The sequence below is a fragment of the Equus quagga genome, chromosome 2 (assembly GCF_021613505.1).
Source record: "Equus quagga isolate Etosha38 chromosome 2, UCLA_HA_Equagga_1.0, whole genome shotgun sequence".
Taxonomy (NCBI): domain Eukaryota; kingdom Metazoa; phylum Chordata; class Mammalia; order Perissodactyla; family Equidae; genus Equus; species Equus quagga.
The window spans coordinates 152,196,359-152,219,832 of NC_060268.1; the positions used below are offsets into that span (position 1 = coordinate 152,196,359).

Here is a 23,474-nt window from a genome sequence, read left to right on the forward strand (position 1 = left end):
ATGCATACCCTGTGTTTCTGTGGTGGACATTTACCCAAGAATCCCTGTCCAGCTACCTTCCTTTGCCGCCTCTCCCCCTTTATTATTGCTTTGATCTCCTCTCTGCATGACATCAATGGTGGGCGGAGAAGGTGGACCTTCTGGGGACATCACAACAGCCCCTGGATATCAGGGCCCAAGGGTATAAGGAGAGAGGCCTTGCTCAGTTCTGATTCTAGGTGCTTGTGGAGTGAGCAGTGGAGCTTCTGAAATGACCCCAACAGACTCTGGGGACACCACAACTAATCTCCCCTACCGTCCCTTCCAAGCCAGACTCAGGCTTCAATGATACAGGAGGCTGTTCACCCTGAAAGCTCAGGAAGCAAGTTCTGGTGTTAATGTCAGAGGCTGTGGGGCCTTCAGAATAATAAGAAATGCCCAAGAAAAGTGTACCCATCTCAGCTTGGGTCAAAGAGAAGAATAGTGGAGTGGGAGCCTTCCTTTTAGTGGCTGCAGTAACCCTGGACAGGTTACTTAGTGTTCCTGAGATTCATTTTCCTCATCTGCAAAACTGAGATAGTTATTTCCATACAATGGTGCTAATAGGAGATTAAATGAGCTTAGCATAATGCCCAGAGCAGAGTAAATAGCCAACACAGTTTAGATATCTTCCCTTTCCACAGCAACAGCTGGTGTGGGGGTCATGCACTCTGCTCAGTGGACCGTGAGGTCCCTGCAGGCAGTGGTCCTTCCTCAGAGACAAAGTAGGGACGTGTGGTCTGAACTGAAAGCAGCAGGCTCCACACTGGCCTGATCTGCATCTGTAGCTCCGTTCTTCATATAATTCAAACTTTGTCCTCTACACTCTAAATGAAGGAGGGACTGTGGTGGCTCTTCTGCTGACCTCTGGGGGGCGCTGGCCCTTTCCATCCACTGCTTTCTGAAGGTCAGCATCAGCAAGATCAACGCACTCTACCAGCTTAGAGTTTGGGGAAGCCATTTGCTTCTGGGACTGGAAAGAGGATATAATTCCAGCAACCGGAGGAAAACGGGGGGCTGCTTCAGGAGCCTTGGGGAGACCAAATTTGCACAGGCCTCCAGGGAGCACTTGACTGGCCTCCCAGTGTCAGGAGGTCTGGTGGGCTAAAGTCTCCCAGCACTGGGGCCTCTGAGGTTCTGGAAGACTCTGTGGGTTTAGGAGGAACTGTCAGGCTGGTTTCCGAGGCCCTGGGCTTGCAGCTGTGCAGGGACCCCAAGGCTCAGGGGAAGGAGATAGAAATGCTCCTGGGACATGAGTTGGTGGGGGGATGGCAAGGAAGCTAGTGCTGCAGGTGGTGATGGTGGTTTTGCCAAAAGGACCTTTTCTGGAGGTTGAGTGTAAGAGCAGGGAGACTAGGTGCGGCCTATTGGTCTGGTGAAGCAATGGGTGAATTTCTGAGATCCTGGAACTTCAATGGATTTGTCTTTCAGTTCAGGAGAAGCAATAAGGACAGAGTTGGTGGTTTACAGCAGGGCTCAAATCCCCTGGAGTTCTTGTTAAAATGCAAATTCTGATCCAGTACTTCTAGGGTTGGGCAACAATTCTGCATTTCTTTTCTTCTTTTTTTTAATGACAGTTTATCAGTGCTGGCATACTTTTTTTTTTTTAAAGATTGGCACCTGAGCTAATATCTGTTGCTAATCTTTTTTTTTTTCTTCTTCTTCTCCCCATAATGCCCCCAGTACATAGTTGTATGTTAATAGTTGCAGGTCCTTCTGGTTGTGGCATGTGGGATGCCACCTCAGCATGGGCCTGATGAGCGGTGCCATGTCTGCACCCAGGATCTGAACCAGCGAAACCCTGGGCTGCCGAAGTGGAGCATGCGAACTTAACCACTCAGCCATGGGACTGGCCACCGATTCTGCATTTCTAACAAGCTCCCAGATGATACTGATGCTGCCAAGCTAGGGATCACACTTTGAGTAACTAAGGCTTAGAAGACTCAGCTGGGCCATGTTTCTGATTCCAAGAGAGATTAAGTACAAAGGTACTAATATCAAGACTATTTGGGGGGTTTCAGGGAAGAGAGTAGGTGTCTGAAGTTCAGAAATGGGTCACTTCTGAGCATCAGGGAGATTGGAAGATGCAACTTCCTAAAGCCAGGGAAGGTGAGGAGAGGCCCATTTCATCGCTGGGCCCTGGCTCCAAAGATCTGTGTTTCTGCGGGAGGGTAGAGTATTAGCAGTGGTGGGAACTTAGCAGATCTTCTAGTTCAGTCCCTGCATGACATGAATAAGGAGAGGAGAGAGAATTGTCCAAGGTTACGCACCCAGTTAGCAGCTAGATTGGAAGGACTTTGTATCTGGGCTCAGTGGTTTGCAATTTTTCTTCTTGGTGATGTAGAGCCATAAAAATATTTAAGCAAAGGTATTTCAGAACAATTCTCTGGTGGAGGTTGAGAGGACCATACGGATTAGGAATTAAGGAGACTTGTTAGTGGCTTCTGTACCAGAACAAGCAAGAGAGATTGAGGACCTGAGCTGTAGCTATGTGAATAGAGAGGGGCAAAAATATTTGAGAGACGCTTAAAGAGATAGACTCGGTAGGATTTAGAGATTATTTTTTTTTGTAGAGGATGAGGGAAGAGGAGGAATCAGGAAGATCCCCAGTGTGTATGGGTTAGGCAAAAGGATAAATAAATGATGAATGCTACCTGCTTTTAACCCAAGTGAAAAATAGAGGGAAAGGAGGGGCGTAGGTGAGGGAGTGGGCAAGGAGATAGCTGAGTATGAGAGGACCATCAAGAGAAATGTCCACCCTGAAATAAGATTTATCAGTCTACTTTGGTTTACAAGAATTGCCCCTGAGATCCTAATATTTGTGTTCAGAATCTCAATGCTGGTTCATCTACAAACTGACAAATGTTCCTGCTCATGCCCAGGACTCAAATTAAACGTTGTCTCCTCAGAGAGACTTTCCGTGACTACCTAATTTCTTCTCCCACCCCACGGTGACGCCCTATTACCGCACCTGCCACTTACCTTCCTACCAATACCATGCTTGGTAATTCGTATTTACCTGTTCGCATTCTCGTTTATTATCTGACTCCCCTCTAGTCATTAAGTACCCTAAGACCAGGGCCTATATTTTGTTCCCTACTGCATCTCTAACACAGTGAGTAACACACAGGACACACTCGTGTAATATTTGTTGAATGAATCAAAGAATGTGTGGAGTGGCTGAAGCATCTGGAGATGTTTATTTTAGAGAAGAAACCACTCAAATGACCTAACGTAATTCTATCCTTTGACGTTGCAACTCTATTTGCACTGTTGTTAATGTTTGAAACTTGTACTGTGTGGCCATCTGGACAGACTGAGGAAGCCACAGGGAAACGTATCGCATCTGTATCTCACCAGGGCTGTCCATCCCTGACTGGACCAGACAGGCTTGGGAGAGCATCGCAGGAGGTGTCCAAGCAGAAAGTGGGCCTCGGTTGTGGGGTACACGGTGGTGGGGTAGGTTGAAGCTTTGGATTGGATGTCAGACTACATGACCTCTGGGCGCTCCTATTAAGCCTGAGACTCCATAATTTTCCCATCAAACCTGTTTGGCTACGTAATAGATTTAGTCTGCTTTGTTTTCTTTTCTTTTTTAGACCTTGGAGAGAAGGGTGCATTTGTTCTCGTTTGTTAACTGAGCAGCTCCTTTGCCTTTGCATTAGGTAGATTTTAAAGCCCAGAACAGATTCTTTCCTTTTTAGTTCTAAACTGCAAAGGAATCCCCTGATCCACTGTCTAGACTTGCTGACCGACTGGCAAGGTGAGGTCAATAAATACTCTGTGAACTAGTGAGTTCTGGAAAGTGGTCCAATGGGTCAGTGACCAGACTTGGTATGATGGTCGGCATTTCTCAGTGTGCTGAGATCTCATTAGTGCCCAAGAGGAACCAAACTATCTGATTGATTGCTATCTTGATCAGTGGCAGAAAAAATAAAATAAAATAGTAATCATCCTCTAAGCTTGTGATTTGGTTGTAGCTGAGCCCTGTAGAGAAGAGTCTTTGTTGAGGTCTGTAGCCCTGTGGTTTTTACTGAAGGCTGTACAGATCTGTCCACGTCCAGGAAATCTTTATACTTAAGCCAACAGAAAAAGATTTTAGACCTATCCTCCCAAGGTATCTGCCCCAGGAAAGGAAAGTGTGTTGGAATTTTTACACTGCTCACCACTGCCATAAACACTACCAATCTCAAAACTAACTCCTTTCCCTCTGACAAAGTTGATCCTGGTTGGAATGGGGTCACAGGGCCAAACTCAGAGAGGATTGAGTAACCATGTGACATCAATAATTTATTCCCACACACCACCCCCTTCACTGACTCTCAAGTATTCATTTTAACAGTTCTTTAGGAAGCTTTCCCTTCTTCGCTTCCTCCACATCCCCCATCTCAGATTAGATTAGCTACTGATGCTATGAACTTCCACAGAACTGTGTGCTTCCCCATCACACTGAATTGTAATCGCTTTTAACATCATCTGTCTTCCTTCCAGACTATAAATTCTGTGAGTATGGAGACTATATCTATCTTGTTTAGCACTGTGTTTCTAAGATCTTCTATGTGCCTGGCACATGGGAGATGCTTAATAAATATTCGATAAACAGATGAGTAGATGGATGGATGGATGGATGGAAGGAGTACTACATCCCCACTATAGTCAAATGCCTAATAGATTTGGTCATTCTTAAGACTAAGGTAAGTACTTTTGTTTTAGATGAGTAGAACAGAATTCCTTTTCCAACAAGTGAATATGAACATTAAATTAGTCGAGTTAAAGTATTTTAGAAATACTCTTACCTGAGGCATAATCCCTTTGAGGAACACTTGGAGGTGCTTTGACTTTCAGCCTGTAGATAACAACCATCAGACAAATGGTCAGTGGGTAAGACAACTGTTGTGAAGGCCCATAATATAAGCAGATTTAGAGATAACACCTAGATAACAAATAGCATAATGGCTTCTTTTGGACCCATCACATTGAAAGACTTAATGTATTGTAACCTAGTGAAGCCCTGCATCAGAGGTTTCCCACCTCTCCCCACCTCCCCAGGGCAGTGCGGCTATGACTTGATAAGGGGAAGTCAGGCGGCGAACGGGCTCTGGGAGGTCAGATACTAGTAAGCACTGAGTTCAGAGGGTCGAGGAAGGTAAATGTTGATTGGTTGATGGGAATGTGAGAGAAGATGAACTCTATTTTAATAAATAATTTAATAAAGACTTTAAATAACAGGGAAAAAAAAGCTATAACAAGCCCTTAAGTTGTAGGTTGGACTGAAATTATTTTTGCACCATCGAAAAAAATGCCAAGTAAGTGAGCAGTGAGTGCCTCCAGATTGTGATATTTAGCTAAATTAGAAGCTGAACAGTTTCAAGCACTCTCAAAACTACTTTAGTATCTTTATGCTCATATGGAATGTGCTGAATGTTCACAATCCTTCCCCACTCATTAAAAAAAGAAAATGAAAATTACGTTTTAAAAACGTATCCCAATTGTTAGGCTTTTTTGAGTTCTGACAACATCTCGACTTCCATTATTTGAAATGGGTAAGGATTATAATAAATCGTTATTCTTAATAATAGGTTACCCATTTTATTTAAAAATGATTAGCTTAATGAAACTTTAAATATATATAAATGAAACCCATATCCAGTAGCCTTCATTTACTAAAACATCACACCCTTTTAAAGGGGCAGTGTATTCTGTAAATCAAACACGATTTACAAAAAACAAGCCTTATAAATCAGAATTGTAATGTTTCAAAAATAACAATATTTATATTTGCATAGAAATTCTGCCTTTTGTTTCCTCGGAGGCTCTCATACATATTATTTCATTCAATTCTCATAGCAAACCAGCAGGGCATCCTGGGAAGATATTCTCATCAGCCCTGCGATGAGGTCTGGAGGGAGAGCTGCCTAGGCTCTTGTAGGGAAGAAAAACAAAAGCAAAACTGGGTCTGCTGCTGGGTCTGTTCATGGACTGGGAAAATTTCAAAAAACACAAACCAACTACCACCCACTATTGCTATCATTTCATAAAAGAAAAGAAAGGGTATTTTAATACCTTAAAATGTATGCAGATCACCATCTCAGAATAAAGGACAAACTCAAGAAAGGACTGTTGGCCACTAACACCGACCAGGAATAAAAGGTTAGGTTTGGGCCTCATTTAGCAACCGGAAGCTGCATGCCAACCCCCAACCCTTCAAGGTCCTTATTTTCTCATTCGGCCATGGACCAGTGACAACTCTGTCACGGTCTTGCGTTAGGAAACCAGTGTGCTCAGCTGTGCTTCCTCCTTTCAAGATAGCACCTGTTGCCTGGTTAAGAGTGAGAGCTAACTGCAGGTCACTTAGAACCAAAAGGCCATTGACCCCTCCCAGGGGAGTGACTATGGCAGCCATATCTTCCAAGCTGAGAAGAAATGTAGCTTGTCAAGTACAAGCGGCAGATTGAAAGAGAAACTGTCTGCAAAATTTTGACTGAACATGGCTGCTGTAAGTATGACTGAACATAGAATAGAGAGACTTTTTATACAGAGGCTCATATTATTGAGAAACCTACCATACTGTAAAATTAGCAACTGTGGAATAATTAATCTAGAATTGCTGGTGATTAAACAATGAGCAGGGTTCTCTCATTTCACTGAAATTCTAGATGTATCAGAGATAATAGAGGAAAATAATCACACACCTCTCCCAGTCATAAGATAGAACATGAAGGCAAATTCTCCTCCTTTATGAGATGCCGCTGCCCCGCAGGCAGAAGACCATTTAAACTATTTTATGATGATCACTTTTACATATTGAGATGTTTACATTTTATAGTCTAAAAGCACCACGAAAAGTGATTTCTTAAAGTTTCGCAAAGATCAAAAAGAATAAAGATACTCTATTCTGAAAGCACAGGGAAATGAACATTTAAACACTATTGGTGGTACAAAATTTTTGGAGAGCAATTTGGTAATATCAACAAAATTTCAAGGGCACAAATCCTTCCACCCACAAATTTCATTTCAGGAATTTAGCTTTCTTGTATACTCAAAGTCTGCAAAGGATATTTATTGAAGTATTATTTGTGACAGTTAAACTGAGAGATGGCCACAAAATTTTGATTGATATTATCAAATTGCCCTCCAAAAATGTTGTACCAGCTTAAATTCCCATCCTCGTTTACAAAATGTCCACCAATAGGGGCCAGCCCTGTGGCCGAGTGGTCAAGTTCACGCGCTCTGCTGCAGGCGGCCCAGTGTTTCGTCGGTTGGAATCCTGGGCGCAGACATGGCCCAACTCATCGAGCCACGCTGAGGCGGCATCCCACTTGCCACAAATAGAAGGACCCACAACTAAGAATATAAAACTATGTACTGGGGGGCTTTGGGGAGAAAAAAAGGAAAAACAATAAAATCTTAAAAAAAAAATGTCCACCAATATACAACTGCTTGAACTCACTCATGTCAATGTATGTTTTTGGGGAGTGGGTTAAGGTGGAAATATGAGGAAGTGGGAGATTTTGTCTTTATACAATTCTGAACTCTTTGATTTTTTTTTCCTGGTGCATCTGTATTACTTTCATTAAAAAAACTTAAAACTTAACACAATATCATTTCCTCTTTGCTCTTGATTTGGATTTTGAGTGACAAATGCAAGTATGTACAGTTTCTATTCTCAAAAAAAAAATCTTAAGAGTCTTTGGTGTGCAGGAAGATTTGGAATTCTAGCTTTCCCTCTCCAAGTGCCAATTGAAACACCATTTTAAGGCAATAATCAAAAAGCAGAAATCAAAATATGGAAAATAGGTCAGGTATCCTAAAGCAGCTAGGACTGTGTCCTTGTAACTTCTCTTTTGGATTCCTCCAGGCATGTCCTAGAGGCCCTCAGCTAAATGGTTAGAGAAGCGGATTGTCCTGCTTCTATAAACATCTTTTTTGATGTTTGCTGGGCACCTTGACTGGCATAGCTCACCTTTCCTGCAGTGAGAGGGAAGAGCAAAGTACCACCTGAGCCCCATCCCATCTACTCACCGTGTTTCCTGAATGTGGATCTGACCACCATGGACGAGGAAAGGGTTACATGCTAAAGAGGTTGCAACTCCTTACTCAGAACACACAGAACTTTGTTTTCTTCCACTTAGCACAGGTGATATAAGATGTTACTTACACAAATAAGTGTTCACACAGTGCTATGGAGTCTAACTTACTTTTTGATTTTGTTCATTATTCCACCTTCATTGTTCTTAATATCGTGGACCATCTTTTGAAGCTGCCTGCAAGAAATGAAATTAAATATAAAATGTTAATAACTAGACTGATTTTTTTTTTTAAAGATTTTATTTTTTTCCTTTTTCTCCCCAAAGCCCCCCGGTACATAGTTGTATATTCTTTGTTGTGGGTCCTTCTAGTTGTGGCATGTGGGACGCTGCCTCAGCGTGGTTTGATGAGCAGTGCCATGTCCGCGCCCAGGATTCGAACCAACGAAACACTGGGCCGCCTGCAGCAGAGCGCGCGAACTTAACCACTCAGCCACGGGGCCAGCCCCCTAGACTGATTTTTTTAAAAGTCTTCTCTCCTTCTTGAATACAAAAAAAGAGAAAAAACTCTACAATAAAATCTCCAAATAGCGTGGATTATATTGCATTTAATTAAGTTGACCATCTGCTACTTGAGTAAAGGAAAAGTGTGACTGATTCTATTAGGAATGTAATCTCTGGGCCATGTCCCCATCTGTTGGATATCTGGGATCAGTCTCAGGCTGTAAGAGGGATTCTGATTCCCAGATCTGTCCATTCTGAGGAGACGTGTGAGGCAAAAGCCTTTTGATCTATCATAAGCCTCATAGTTCATCACTTATTGTCCTTAGAGCATCCACATTGCAAGGATGGGGTTACCTTGAAGGACACAGCATAGGCTGAAATCAAACCCAAGATTTTTTTGGTTAACTTTACTAGGTAGAATCTGGAAAAATTGTCATTTAAAAGTTGCACGCACACCGAAGCCATAAAGAAAATGATTAATGAATCTGACTGCATAGATATTTGAAACTTCTGTAGACACCGAAGCCATAAAGAAAATGATTAATGAATCTGACTGCATAGATATTTGAAACTTCTGTAGAACAAAAGATAATATGCACAAAGTCAAAATATAAATGACATGCTGGAAGAAATATTTGCAACACATACTACTACTAATAATAAGGACTACATGTTTTGATTTACGAAGAAATATTACAACTCAGTAAAAAAAGATTAACAATTCAACAGGAAAATGAGCAAAAGATGTGAACACATAGCTAACAGAAAAGAAATACAAGTGGCCAACAGACCAATGAAAAGATATTTCATGTCACTTATATTTAAAGAAATCTAAATGGAAACAATGATAAGATAGCATGCTCTGCCTATCAGACTGGCAAAACTTAACAAGTGGAATAATCCCCAGGGTTGGCAAGGGTATGAGAACACAGATATCCTTGGGAATTTAAATTGTTACAATAAATATCTTTCAAAATTTAAAACCTCCTTGACTTTTGACCCAGAAATTCCACTGCTAGGGATTTACCTTATGAACATGGTCACAAAACTATACCATTTTATACATATAAGTATGCTTATTGCAGCTTTATGTGTAATAACCCTAATCCTTCCTTCCTCTCCACCTAAAAAATCCTGGAAACAACCTAAATGCCCACGAAACATTAAAAGGGAACTAGTTACATAAACTTTGATAAAGCCATACAATGGACTACCACAGACCTTAAAAAAAAAAAATCTGTTGCTGATTATAAAAATTTTCAATTATTAAATTAAACAAAAATGGAGCAGGAGGAGAAAGAAAACAAAGAAAGAAGGAAGGAAAGTTCAGAACATGTGTATGATATACTATTTTGGGGGAAAAAGGGCACATACATACATATATGCTGGTGTGTGCATCCTTTTTGGAAGGATGCACAAGAAGTTGTTAAGCAGTTGTTTTCAAAGCCAACAGAAATTAGAGAAACTTACAAATTAGAAAAATGGTCAGAGTATAGGTCTATGTTCTGTTTTATCCATAATAATTTTCTGGCAAAAAATATATAAATAAAATTTCACATGGTTCTGCCTTAAAAGAGTAAGGTATTCAAATTCACCTTTCAGGCAAGGCTTTCCTTTGTTCTGAGAAAACTATTTGATGAAGCCCTTTAGTTAACAAAATGCAAAGCTTGTATGTAGCCACAGTTCTTGGAGAAAACTGATTTTTCCGTGAAACAGTACAGATTTCTCTGAGTCTGGGAGCTAGGCCTTCTGTTTGCTAATATGAATAGCAGTACACAGTTAAGCCTAGCATAGGTCTCTGAAACCCTGTTGGTTGCGGGGAATCTGGGAGAAATACTCTCTGGCTCTGTGTGGATTTAGAACACACATGCTGCAAAGCTCTTCGGCGTGGCGATGGAGCAGATTGGAGGAGGAGAGAGGAACTCCGCCGGGCCTGGCCTGCTGGAGTCCTTCACTTGTTAATTTAAGGCTAAATGCCCACCTGTGCTGATGTTCTGCTGCAGTGCTCACTGAGGGCCACTGGGCACCAAGGGGCTGGGGTGAGATTTACTGGGAGGGGATGGACATTCTTACTCTCAACTCTCAACCACCTTGGGAAAAGGGCAATTCTCAAACAAGAAACGGGAACTTAGACTGGGGATTTCAGGGAGTTCTTTCTCCTTCTAGGTCTAACGACTGTTAGGACCTGGAGTCCTGAAAAGCATAGACAAATCTGAGGGATTCTCAATGGTATGGAGGTGGGGAGAGGTGGAGGGGTGGGGAGGTGGCCCTGAACCTGAGACCGGGTCTGGGCCTCAGCTCTGAGAAAAGCCATCCACAGCACCATTACTAGCTATTTTCAATGAGGCAATTTCTCTCCGTTGTCCCTGAATCTTCAGTAGTATCCCGTCAGTAACTGCAGCCCAGCCTCAGCTTGGCTATGGGGAAGGGTGTTTTCCATTGGCGTGGAGGGTGGAGCTCAGAGGAAGGACAGACTGGAGGGTAGAGTAGAAGGATAAGAGAGATCTCTTTCAGGATATCCTTAAGGCTGCATCTTGGGGAATTATCTATGTAACTGGAGGCCCACCAAAGGGCACATGTTCAGATGTGGGGAGGTTGGTGCCAAGTCGTAATTTGCGTAACAAAGGAAGCAAGACCATGTTTTATATCCCCAGTTAGCGAGGCTGGGCATTGTGATTGCACACGTGTGAGAGCTCAGCAAAGCACGAGGCTCAGCAGCAGAGACAAAAGGATGACGAGCGAGAAGGGGACCACCACCAGAGACACAAAGAGGGGGCCTGCAAGCTGGACCCTTGAGTTGCCTCAGAACCCCACAGTATTCTAGAATTTGTTCATATATGTCCTGTGTCAAACCCCCTTCTCCTTTTCCTGAGGAACTATAGAGAATCTCTGAGATAAAGGAATGAGGAAAAATGAAAGATAAGAGGTCTGGGAGCAGAGAGAAAGAGACATTGAGAAAGAGGTTGAAATGGATTGATTGGGAGGAAATTTAATAACTTCAAATGGAGAGCAGACAGCAGCCCTGGTTGTAAGCTGACTGTAACTGAATGGAATGTCTTTAGTCTCAGTTAATGTTAACCAAGTTGAAGGGCAAAATAAGCCAGAGTGAAGGATCCTATCAGAGGTTTGTGAAGAGTGAAACCCAGGCAGAGTGATAGGGAGCTGGGGGCTGATTGGCATAAGCGACTTTGCTGTAGGCGTAGATAAACAGATGTAAATTGTTGCAAAAGAATTTGATGTAATTTTGTCATTTGCTCAACTTGGCATTTAATGCTTCTCGATATTTCCTAATTACTTTTCATTATAGTTTACTAAAATTATTATCACATATAATTATAGTAGATTGTTGAATTCTTTCGTAAAGACTATGTTTTGTGTTTAAAATTTTTCTTCTCCCTCTGTATCCTGGTCACACAAATCCTGATGTCCACAGACTGCTGAGGGACAGCTCTCAAACTTCTGTTACCTGGTAAAACTCAGTGTCCCCCACACCAAGCTGTGGTGATGGTCTCGGCTTATCAACGGTTCATACACGTGCTGCACAGCTTTTGCTGCTCCCTGGTATCACTTGGAGCACTTTTTTTCTCTACTACAACCTAAAGCATATGCAACAGCAAAGGGATGTGCAACTGGACTGTTCCCGGAGAGGCTGCTCTGGAGTTAAACATCAATTGTTCTACTGTGATAAGTTGTGTGTAGGTGAAAGCAGGTAAGGTAGAAACAGCTCGCTGTGATTATCGCTTTCAGAGTTATCTTTCCATGGTCGGGGGAAGGTGATAGGGTCACAATGTTCTAATTTTTTAAAGTTGTGAAGTGACAGCCGTGTTAAATGCAACAAAGTAAAATGAAGAACAAAGCTTATCTAATACATGTTTTTAAATGATATTTATATGTAATTTTTAAGCAGTATGGCATTTCGGCATTTGAAAATGGTAAGCAGGTCATATAAATCAGTATCATTATTATTACTTGTGTAAACCAAATCAAATTTTCATATTGTCTCCTTTGCTGCTGTTTTTAAATGTTTTTCAAGCTTTTGAATGAATGTCAACAAACTTAGTTATTTAACAACTCACTGTAGTAGCGTGACCCTGGCTGAGCTTGGTGCTCAACAAATTTAGATTCCATGACGGGCTGAGAGAGGAAAAATCCTCCTTTGAAAGTTACCAGCAGTTTTTGGCCTTCAAAGAAGTGGCGTACTTTAGAACCTGACAGACCAGGGGTTCTCACACCAAACAGCACGGGGATCACCCGCAGGACTATTGAAACGGAGTTTCAATACTCCCCCAGAGGAGTTTCTGATTGGGTAGGTTTGTGGTGGGGCCTGAGAATTTGCATTTCTAACTAGTTCCCAGGTGGTGCTGACACTGTCAGTCAGGAGACCACCATCTGAGCATGACTGTGATAGATCAGACCTTTTTCCACTGAGGGCCTTTTCGTTGCGCCCAAGTAAAGCAAATAGCTGCTTGGGGAAAACCAGCATCCTCATTAGCCTGAGAGCAAAGTTTTAGACAATAAACTGAGTAGTCAGTTTGATAGCCTAATCTGGGCGTGTCCTTTACTAGACTGTCCCTTCTTTATGGGACTCTTGACTTTTCTCTGTATAGATTTAGACTACCTAGCCTGTATGTTTTTATTTATTTTATAGCCATGTGCCTTCTTCTTGAGCCATAGCTTGCAAAAGCTGCAGAGCGGAGATGAAGGAGCTGCAGGAGAACATGCCCTCACTTTGTGCAACACTGCGAAAGGGACAGGACCTGCTCAGAGCAGGGCAACACAGCCTGGACCATTTTGCCATTCCTAATATGGTGCTCTAGAACCGAATAACACAGAATGTGGTGACGTTGGGACCAAGACACGACCACATCCCTGTCCCTGGGGGATGGGCTGCCCTCGCTGTCACTCATCCTGCAAAGACTCCAATCCAGAAACTGGAAGTGAGGAAAATGAGGATGTGGTAGGAAGGCCTTGGGCTTTGGCACCAGGAGGTGTCCTGTCTTCCTGGGTGTTGTTCCCTGGACCAGACCAGACCTGAGGAGACCAAGAGAACCACGTGCTGTTGAGAATAAGTGCTGAATGCCTTGCTTCTGGGAGCCTTGGATCAGGCAGTTGAGCCCCAGGGAAGGAAAGAGCAGACAATCTCAGGTTCCCTGCTGTGCCTTCAAACTCAGATCACCCCCTAAAACAATGTTTTCTAGAGTTTGGTCTGAAGACGACCTAACTTTAGTATCTGTAAAATGAAGATGGTAATATCTGCCTTGCAAGGTTGCTGCAAAAATGACAGATCATGGATGTAAAGTGCCTGCCCACACTGGTATTTCAGTCCATGGTAAAGAACCTGGGGACTGGATTAGACCAGGAACAAAACTCAAATCAGTGCTGCCTGCTGGAGACACAAAGGGGGAATATTTCCACCTGGGTAGACTTCCTCCAGCCCAGAGGGTGCTCCAGAATTGAGTTTGGTTGTGGTCTTGTTGTTGTTGTTACTGCTTGTTTTTTGGGGGAGTGGGAGTGGGTGATGGCAGGGAGGGTCAGCTGAGAACATTCCCTAACCTGGTGTGGCTGATGGCACCAACCTGTGGGAATGATCCGCTGACCTCAGTTCTGCAGACAACTACGGGTACTCATGTGCCCCGAGATGGAGCGGCACTGTGATCTCTAACCTACAGTCATGCCATCTGCAAATAGATGAACAATTTTTGGTTCTTAGGGTGTCCTAAGAATTAATACTAACAAATGCATCCATATAGCCATCTGTATTCAGGTGTAAGAAGAGAGCATTTTAATCAATAGTAAGTTTAGTAAGCAAAGATGACGTGCTTGCCAAAAAATAAAATTAAATTAAAAAATAAAAAATTCAGATTGCGGGGCCCTACACCATACCAATGGAATAACCGTCCCAGATGGGGCCCAGCAATCTGCATTTTAACAAACTTCCTGGGACTGAGGACGTTTATGGAAGTCTAAGAACTTTTTTAAAAGGACCAGGGCAAGTTTATCTCCTCCTAGGCCAGGCAGCATTGTAAACAGCAAAAGAGAAGGCCTCCCAACCCCCAGAGTATCTTCCCACCGGCCCTCTATTGTCTGAAATATCTTTAATAGCATGTCTTACTCTTTACTCCGTAATAAGATGCCAAAGGTTTACCCAGACACTCTCCCCAGGAAAGGAACACGCTGGCAAACAGGAGTTTTATTCAATAGCGTGATGTCTGCTTTCAATAGGGGAGAAAGAGGAGAAAGAATGTGGGTGCTGATGACCAGGCCTTTACCTTCACCTGCGCACAGATTGATACAAGTCAGGCCCAGAGATTCTTCTCATCTGTCTGCCTTCTGTTCCCAGGCAGCCTGGACCAGAGCAGGGACTCTGGCCCCAGGAGCCCAGCTTTCTTCAGTGAGTATTTTCTGAATTGAAGTTAAGAGCTTACATCAGTGGGCAGCCTCTGTACATCTTCTCCTTCTTGAAAGAGAAGGTAGGTTAGACAATTGGTCTTGATTTTGGCTACACATTAGAATTACTCAGGGTGCTTTTACTAATCCTCATATCCAGGCCTTCCCCGGACCATTGGCTCCCAGGTGATTCCAATGTGGCCACGGCTGGAACCACTGGCAGCGTTATTAGGATGGGAGATCTCTGTAGATCCCCCAGGGAAGATGCACTAGCTCGGAGAATACAAGTTGGAGAGGAATCCACAGATTCTGACTGCCCTTCAGAAAGGTGTCTGCAGGCTGAGAACAGCCTCAGGTACGTGGAGGCACAGAACGAGTCCAGGAAGGATGGCTGGGTGGGACGCAGCGGGCATTGGGAAGGCAGCTGCACATGGATATTTTGGCCGGATCACTAAAGAGTAGTCCAAAAAAATTCATATTTTACAAAATACCTTTCCAATAATTTTTATTAAATATAGGAGGTGATTTTGAATATGATATCATCTGCAAGAAGTATGTTTTTTAAAATTTAGTAGGAAAAAATAAAAGGATCAGAAACATCTTGCTTTCCTTTTAGTTTAGTGCACTCACAGAGGACCATGAAAAGGCAGGTTTTAGTGGTGGTTTTTTTTTTCACTCTGTCTTTCCAGAAAGGGTGGAATGCAAAACAATGTTAATCAGAGAAAATCCCTGTTAAATCTGGATTTAGGAAAGGATTAAGGCAAGTCTCAAGTTAAAGCGACTCTTTGCAAACCAAAAGAGCAGGTAAATCCTTCCTTCTTCTTCATCCCCACACCTTACACTCAGATTTCATCCTTTCAGTATCTGTAGGGCTGGTCCTCCTTTCACAGCCAAGATTCAGGCCTGAACCTTCTCCCCCACACCCGGAAAATGCTGCGCCTGGCAGGGTGCCCCTCCAGTCTGTGCTCTGAGGGTGTCAGGGCCCTTTCCAGCTAATGTTTCTAAAACCCAGCTTCGACCAGGCCACTCCCTCCTCAAGAGCCTGCGGAAGCTCCCCAGTGTCTACTGAATCAAGCCTGACTTGTTGTCTTGGCAGAGAGTTATTCCATTTCACCCTAAGTTCCTGGAATCCCCAGCTGACTGCTAGCTCACTCCTTTGAACTGTCCACCTCTACCTGGCTAGGTCCCCTTAGAACATCTCTGCTCTCCTCACAACTGGCCTGGTATCCCCAATTTACAGCTTCTAAGATCCGTCTGGAGTAGAAACCTCTCTAACATTTTCCTTGATATATACAGAAGCAAAGAAAACATCCAGTGTCTTAACTACTTTGTGCTATGAGTGGGTTTTTACCAATGTAATGATCATCACTAGGTCTGCCGATTCCCTAGCTGACTTCCTCCTTGTTCAGGTGTTTAAATGATCTCACATTCTTGACTCAGGATTTCTTTCTAAGATGCTACACATCATTTTTATAGTATATTTTATTTTTGTTATTCAATTTTAATACAAGTATATTACAGAAAATTTACAACATCTGATAAGAAAAAGAAGAACATAAACCTAGTAGCCTGGTGTTCTTGGATCTTCAGGCTTGAAACTTCTGAGCTGTCTTTGACTCTTTCTCTCTGACTCTTCAGGTCCCATTACCAATTATGTCAATTTACCTTTAGATCAATTGTATCTGTCTCTGTCCCCTCCTGTCCACTCCTTCGGCAACAGCCATTGTGATCTCATGGACAATGGACTATGCCAGTGGCCTCCCATCTTATCTCCCTGCCTTCAGTCTCTCCCCTTCCCCAAACTCATTTTCCGAATTACCCCTTTCGTCATGTCACTCCACTCATGCATAGTCTTTGATGTCTCCCTGTTTCTTGACGGATAAAGTACAAACTCATTAGCTTGACATTCAAAGGCCTTCACAATCCGGACCCAACCAAATATTTTAGACACAATTAACCCACTGTTATGAGTCCACAGTGGTTCCCATCCCATCCTCCCAGCCCAAGGCCCAGCTCAAGCTATTCCTTCCCCTCCCAGATCATTTCTTGGGTGCAGGACGGAGGCCACTTAGGGAAAGAGCCCTGGACTGAGAGTGTGGAGAGTACACTCTACTCTCCTCTCTGCTGCTTCCTGGCTGTGCAAACCTGAGCATTCTCATCAGCACTCACGGCTTCATTTTCTCCTGTAAAATGGGAAGATTGGATTACATGGACACTCAGGTCCTCTGCAGCTCTAAATTTTATTGCTATATATCCTGAATTTACAGCACTCCAAGCAGTACTACTCATCGGTCATTTAATCTCCAGTGCTAATAGCAATTTTGGAACTATTATTTGTTCACGTGACATCTTTTGTATCTAGATCTTAAACTGTTTTTCTCTCCTAAACTGAAAATAATTTTGTTTCTTCAGTTTATGAAAGTAATACAAGCTAATTTTTAATAATTCATATGATACAGGTGGGTAACCAGTGAAAACTACTCGTAATTCTTTGTTGGGGACAGGAAGGGTCAGAGAGCTGTGAGAACCCTAAGAAAGGAGTGACAGATTTGAGGTTTTAAGACAAAGTAACCTGGGAGCCAGATCTTGAAAGGGAAATCGAAATTCACTAGGCAGAAGAGTAAGGAACAGCAGCAGGAACAGCAAGTCAAAGGCTCAGAGGTGAAATTGTCTGGGATGTTTGGGTCTAGTAAGAAGCTGAAAGTGGCAGGAATTTAGGATATTAGGGGGGAGGGATGTAGTCAAAGATGAGGCTGGGGGCTGGCAGGGAGTCAAGGGGCTTGTTGGGCTGAGGGGATGGGGTTTATAGGCAGCGGGAATTCCTTGGAGACTTTTACTCAGGGGTGTGTCCTGATTAGGGAGGACAAGTGGAGGAGGGCCTGGGCGTGGGGACACTGGTACCTGGGAGACCAGTATGAAAGCAACTTTCCTGGGCCCTGGCCCAAGCCCACGGCGGTGGGATACCAAAAGCAGTGGAATAACACAAGGAGTGCCGTGTGGGTTCGGGGAAGAAGTGATGGCCGCATGGCCAACAGCTCTCAAAAAAGACTTCGCTGGGACACAGCGCTGGGCCTGCCACATTGGGGCCTGCCACAAAATAAATCAGCAGCACTGGTCCTAGTTTCATTTAAAATGTCAATATGTTGTTCATCACGGGTATTTTTGCATTAATTTTGATTTTAAAAATAAATTAGGGGCCGGCCTGGTGACACAGTGGTTAAGTTCACACATTCTGCTTCTCAGTGGCCCGGGGTTCACCAGTTCGAATCCCAGGTGTGGACATGGCACCGCTTGGCACACCATGGTGTGGCAGGTGTCCCACATATAAAGTAGAGGAAGATGGGCACGGATGTTAGCTCAGGACCAGGCTTCCTCAGCAAAAAAAGAGGAGGACTGGTAGTAGTTAGCTCAGGGCTAATCTTCCTCAAAAAAAAAAAGAAAGAGAGAAAAAAATAAATTAAAGTATTACTTATCTTGATTTACTGATTTGGGGGGCTTCCCTGTAGAATTTAATGTTATTATTTGTTTTATACAAATAAGACATGTACTTGTCTTATTTATTCCATAAATATTCAGAGCATGCACACTGAGCAAGGCATGTCCAGGATACAGAGCTAACCTGAACACCAATCCTGCCCTTGGAAATGCAGGAAAGAGGTCCCTTCCGCCACCTATCGCATGACAAAAACCTGACCTGTGACGGATATAAACAGAGACTGGGCGATTCTCTGACTCACAAAAATCTCTTCCTTTTGGATGATTTCTGTCTCAAAACTGAAGTCTCTGCTACCAACAGTCGTTTTGAAACAGAAAGCCTCTTTTCAGTGTCTGCTGTTATTTGCATGCAGCAAAACTAATCTGGTCACCAGTGTCCCTCCTCCGCCCTTTCCACAGCCTCTTGTAGTCCTGGCCCAGCTTCCTCATGCCCCACTTCCTCCAGCCCAGCCGTCCTGTGGCATTATTGGTGTTATATTTAGATTTGCCAATTCAGCAGCTGAGTTGCTTCCTTCTAGAGAGTGGGTCCACGGTGGAGCTGGCACAGAAGTTTTGGCAGTCTCTTCCATGGTGTTATCACCTGAGGAAGCCACCCAAGAGTGAGTTAGAACCCCCCGCAACATTCACAGAGGCACAAACGGAGGCCCAGAGAGCTCATGATGCCTGTCTCAGACCACACAGTGTTGAAATCCCAACTCCTAGTTTTGCCCGTCATTAAGGTAGTCACAGAAATCTGGCAGTGAGAGAGACTCGAGGAATAATCTGGGTCAAACTCCTCTTGGAAGGGAGGACACTACGCTCCAGGGAAATTCTGCCATTGCCTCAAGGTTAATTAGATGAGGATCCCCCAGCTCTTTCCATCATACCCTGTTCTTTCCCTTTCCACACATGGCCCGAGTCTCCTGCTAGAGGATCAGCTTTCCCAAGGCAAGAATTTTCTCTCCCACCTTCTTATGTCACAGCCCAGACCACAGCTGCAGTCCAAGCCCAATAAGCCACGCCAGTGGTCAGCCTCGGACAATCAAGGGCAACAGCAGTGAAAGCCAGCACTAACCGAGTGGGTATTATGTGCCAGGTACTCCGCGTGCGTTACCTCATTTAACCCTCACAACCCTATGAGGTAGGTCCTATTATTATTGCCATTTTTTAAATTGTGGTAAAAAGTAACGATATAACAAAATTTACCATCTTAACCATTTTTAAGTTCAGTATGGTATTCACATGTACATTGTATATTCACATTGTTGTGATTATCCCAATTTTTATAGATGAGAACTCTTTTGTTCTGAGAAGTTAAGTAATTTGTCCCAGGTCCTCCACCTAGTGAACAACAGAGCTGTGATTTGAAATCATGCTATCTGACTCCGGAACGGTGCTCTCAACCACCCCCAGATGACACGTGCTGGCTTGTTTCAGTTTGGCCTCTCACCAGGGCAGGGGACCGGCTGTACCATGTGCCTCTGTGGGCACCTTCCTCTCTGTCCCTGGAGAAGGCACTCCCTCTACCAGCCAAGTAGTTCTTACTGGGGACAAATGTGTCTCCACTACTGCCCTGCTACTGGTCCCCAAGGTCAGATTTATTGCTAGATGGGAGCATGGCATCGTAGGGGCCTGTTTCAGTCTTTGTGGAGGGGGGCAGTGGAGAGAAAAAAGAGAAAGGGACAGATGGCACGAGGAGGAGAAAGAGAGAGGGTAGCACATGCAGGCAGCAGGAGGGAGTAGGCTCTCCGACGTCCAGAAAATACTCAGAACCAGAGTAGCTGAAGTCAGCGAGAAGGAGACCAGAGCATCATAATCTCGTGCGTCCTTTCCAACACCTGAGTCAGAAAGGCCACCCAAGAGTCCTGGAGTGGAGGGAACGCGTCCATCTTACATGCGAGCGTCTTGTGGGCAAGGTTGTCTTCCTAACCACCTATTCATTGGAGAAAGTAATTTGCAAGTTTCTCCAGACACTCTTCCATTTCTTTCTTTTTATTCCTACTGAGTTCTGCAAATATTTCGTGGTCGCTTTGGCGGGTCTGAACCGCTGATCTGGGATATAAGCAGATGGAATTGGGCTGACTTGGCACAACCAGGAATAGAGATGATCCAACTAATACCTTGAATGCTTTAAAGAATCCTGGCATGCTTCACCCTATCAGAGGCAGTCAGGCGCGGGATGCACCACCCTGCGACTGATGAGGTGTCAAGGAATCGAGGCTGTATTAGCTTCAAAAAGTTCTCAGAAGATTTGCCACTTGATGTGATGGCAGAAATTGTCATGGCTGTCCCCCTCCCTGATTTTAGGGCCCGGGGGCCCTTGGGGCCTGTGGGGATGCAGCAGTTTCTTCCCTCTTAGCACTGAGGAAGTCTGGCTGGTCCTTGCTGTCTTGCCCACCCACCCACACAGCAGGGAGGGGCTTGGGTGAGAGGAAACTTCTTCCTAAAACCATATAAACACAGGTTGCAAAAAGTGAAAACTCTAAAGGAGGCTCCTATATCCACAGATGACACAGGCTCTTGGATTTGGAAGACCCCCAGAAGTGATGCTGTTTAATCCTGTTACTGTGCACGGCTCTGATGTGCTCATTGTTCTTACTAGGTGCTGACAGCTATTTTGCTATGTTCATGATCTCTCCTCTACCAGCATGAAAATTAACATGCAAAACTGATGATTCTCACATTTCGAAGACCAAATGACAAATAGGTAATTCTAATCACGTTTCAGAAAATTCTGAAAATGTAATCCTATGTAGTTCTGGAAAGTGAATTATCTTTTAAGAATTCAAGCGTGTTCTTTTAAAAATTAATTTTAAAGGGAAAAAATTTAGTCTTGGCTATGTCTACGTGGTATAATATAACATTGTCACTCACTTATCTGGGCATCCATTTCTGTAGCTGAAAGCAAAGATATTTTCAGGGAGTAAAGCATGATTTTGAGGAATAGTATTTCTGATACACTGAAAAAATTGGACTCAGTTAAGCTCCTTTCACTGGGATCTGAGTAAAAAAAAGATACTGAAGAATATCATGTGTAGGAATTGAAGTGGAAGGAAGCATTGTAATTCTTAAAAACTATCTAGAAAGGTTTATCAATAATACATTTTTTAAAACTTTGAAACAATATCTAATTGATCAAAAAAAATGATCATGGGTCCCCAGAATATAATATTTTCTGGTAAGTATGAAAAATAATCTCATTATCAAGTTTTTTATTGTGGTAAAATACACATAATGTTAAATTCAGCATGTCAACCATTTCAAAGTGTATAACTGTAGCATTTAGTAAATTCAGGGTGCTATGCAACCACCACCACCATCTAATTGCAGAACATTTTCATCACCCCAAAAGGAAACTTTATACCCATAAAGCACTCATTAGCAATTTTAAAGCAGAGGTTTTTTCAATTTACTTGTGAGGTATTTACGTGAATAGCTTTTGTTTTAATCCTGTGAAGAGGTTGTTTTCAGCATTCATCAGGTATATTAGGCCCAATCACGTGGGATTGGTTTGGCAACTGTGATAATCTTTGAATGTGGAGATGGTATGAAATCAAAAGTGTTTCCATTGTAGAAAGAGGACCTTGAGCCTGAACAGGCTGTAAAGACAGCTTAAATGGCAAAATAGTCATAAATATGTATGTCGAGGGTCCAGTTTGCCAATGATTTGGTCTTACATTTGCCATTTTCTTTCAAAAATATATTTTTCATGTTTGTATTTGATTCTACTATAGTTATTTGCACTAAAATAAAATGACTGTTTCCTTCCTGTCCAGTATTGAGTATGGACATTAATACACTTTACGTGTCATCTTGCAGCTTTGTACACTGAGCCAAGTAGAGGTATAAAGTAAACAACAATAGCAAGAAATTGAGCGGGGTGGGGGAGGGGATGGGGGGTTTCTTTCTACCTTTGAGCTCAACTCTGATCCTCTAGTCTAAGCGCCTTGGGCACAGCCTCTCCAGGAACTCCCTTTAGCTAGGTGTGGTCTCCCTCCTCTGACCTTTCCCTCCTCCTTATCACCACTTTCCCCGAACAATGTTGCATTCTTTCAGCTAACAACTGTTGAGGGAGACACCTCTGTGTGGGAGACAGAAGAGCACAGCTCTCTACCTCTCTATCTGAGCTGCCTCTCAGATAAAGGATTCCTGCTTGGGTGTCAGTGACAGATAATGGTTAATGCCTTAACCTATTACACTTAATGATGTTTAATTTTGGACCAGGACTCGGAGACACTGCCTTATCCCACGCGGATGCCTCTCTAATGACACAATTTGGGGCATCAAGAAAGCCCAGGCCAGGAGGAATTTTTGGGAACAGGACATTCACTGAGCTCTTACTCTGTATTTAACATATTGACTGTTATAACACCTCTGTTATGTTATATATTATTATTCCCATTTTCCAGATGAAAAGGCTGATGCTAAAAATGATTCAGCAATCTTCTCGAAGACCATGAGCTAGTAAGTGCAGAGCAAGTATTCAAACCAAAATCTGCCTGATTCCAAAGCTCACATTCTTTCCAGTACAGCAAAAAAAAAACACCTTTCTGGGGCACTTCTTAAATTATACCACATTGGTCCTGTCTGGTTAGTCTCCACAGAAGACCAACTCTGCTCTTTATAATTATAACTCACTCTCAGATTACATGACCCATTGTAGGAGTGTTCTTTGAAAAACATATATCAGCAGGATACCAAGCATGCCTGAGTCAGCACGGAATTCAAGTTTGGACCTGGAAACACGGTAACAGCCTGAAATACCGACAGCACGGTTCTGTAGCGCTTCACTGGGGTCTCAGACTAGTAAATTAGCTGCCTTTTAGTTTAAGAAAATGTCCAGGAAAAATATAGAACACAGACTAAGCTAGAATGTTTTATTGGCCAGTAAATGACACAGGAAAAAGAAAGGAAGGCATGGCCTGCTCTTCCTCCTCCTCACAGACAAACGTGGAGGTGGAGTTCTAGGCCAGGCTCTGCTGGTGTGAGCTTGAACAGGTAGCTTCACCTCTCTGGGCGTCAGCTTTCTCACCTGAGAAATAAAGAGGCTGGAGAGATGGCCTC

The 23,474-nt window shown here is 43.3% G+C and overlaps 1 protein-coding gene across 2 annotated transcripts in view; it reads right to left on the reverse strand.

Annotated features, from left to right (window-relative positions):
- BLNK (B cell linker) overlaps positions 1–23,474 on the reverse strand; it is an 82,249-nt gene that overhangs the window by 50,336 nt on the left and 8,439 nt on the right. For both annotated transcript variants that reach the window (XM_046652204.1, XM_046652205.1), the window contains exons 2-3: positions 8,217–8,282; positions 4,815–4,864 (exon numbers count right to left, since the gene is read on the reverse strand). In XM_046652204.1, the coding sequence (XP_046508160.1) occupies positions 4,815–4,864; positions 8,217–8,282 (116 nt within the window). The remainder of the gene's footprint in view (positions 1–4,814; positions 4,865–8,216; positions 8,283–23,474) is intronic.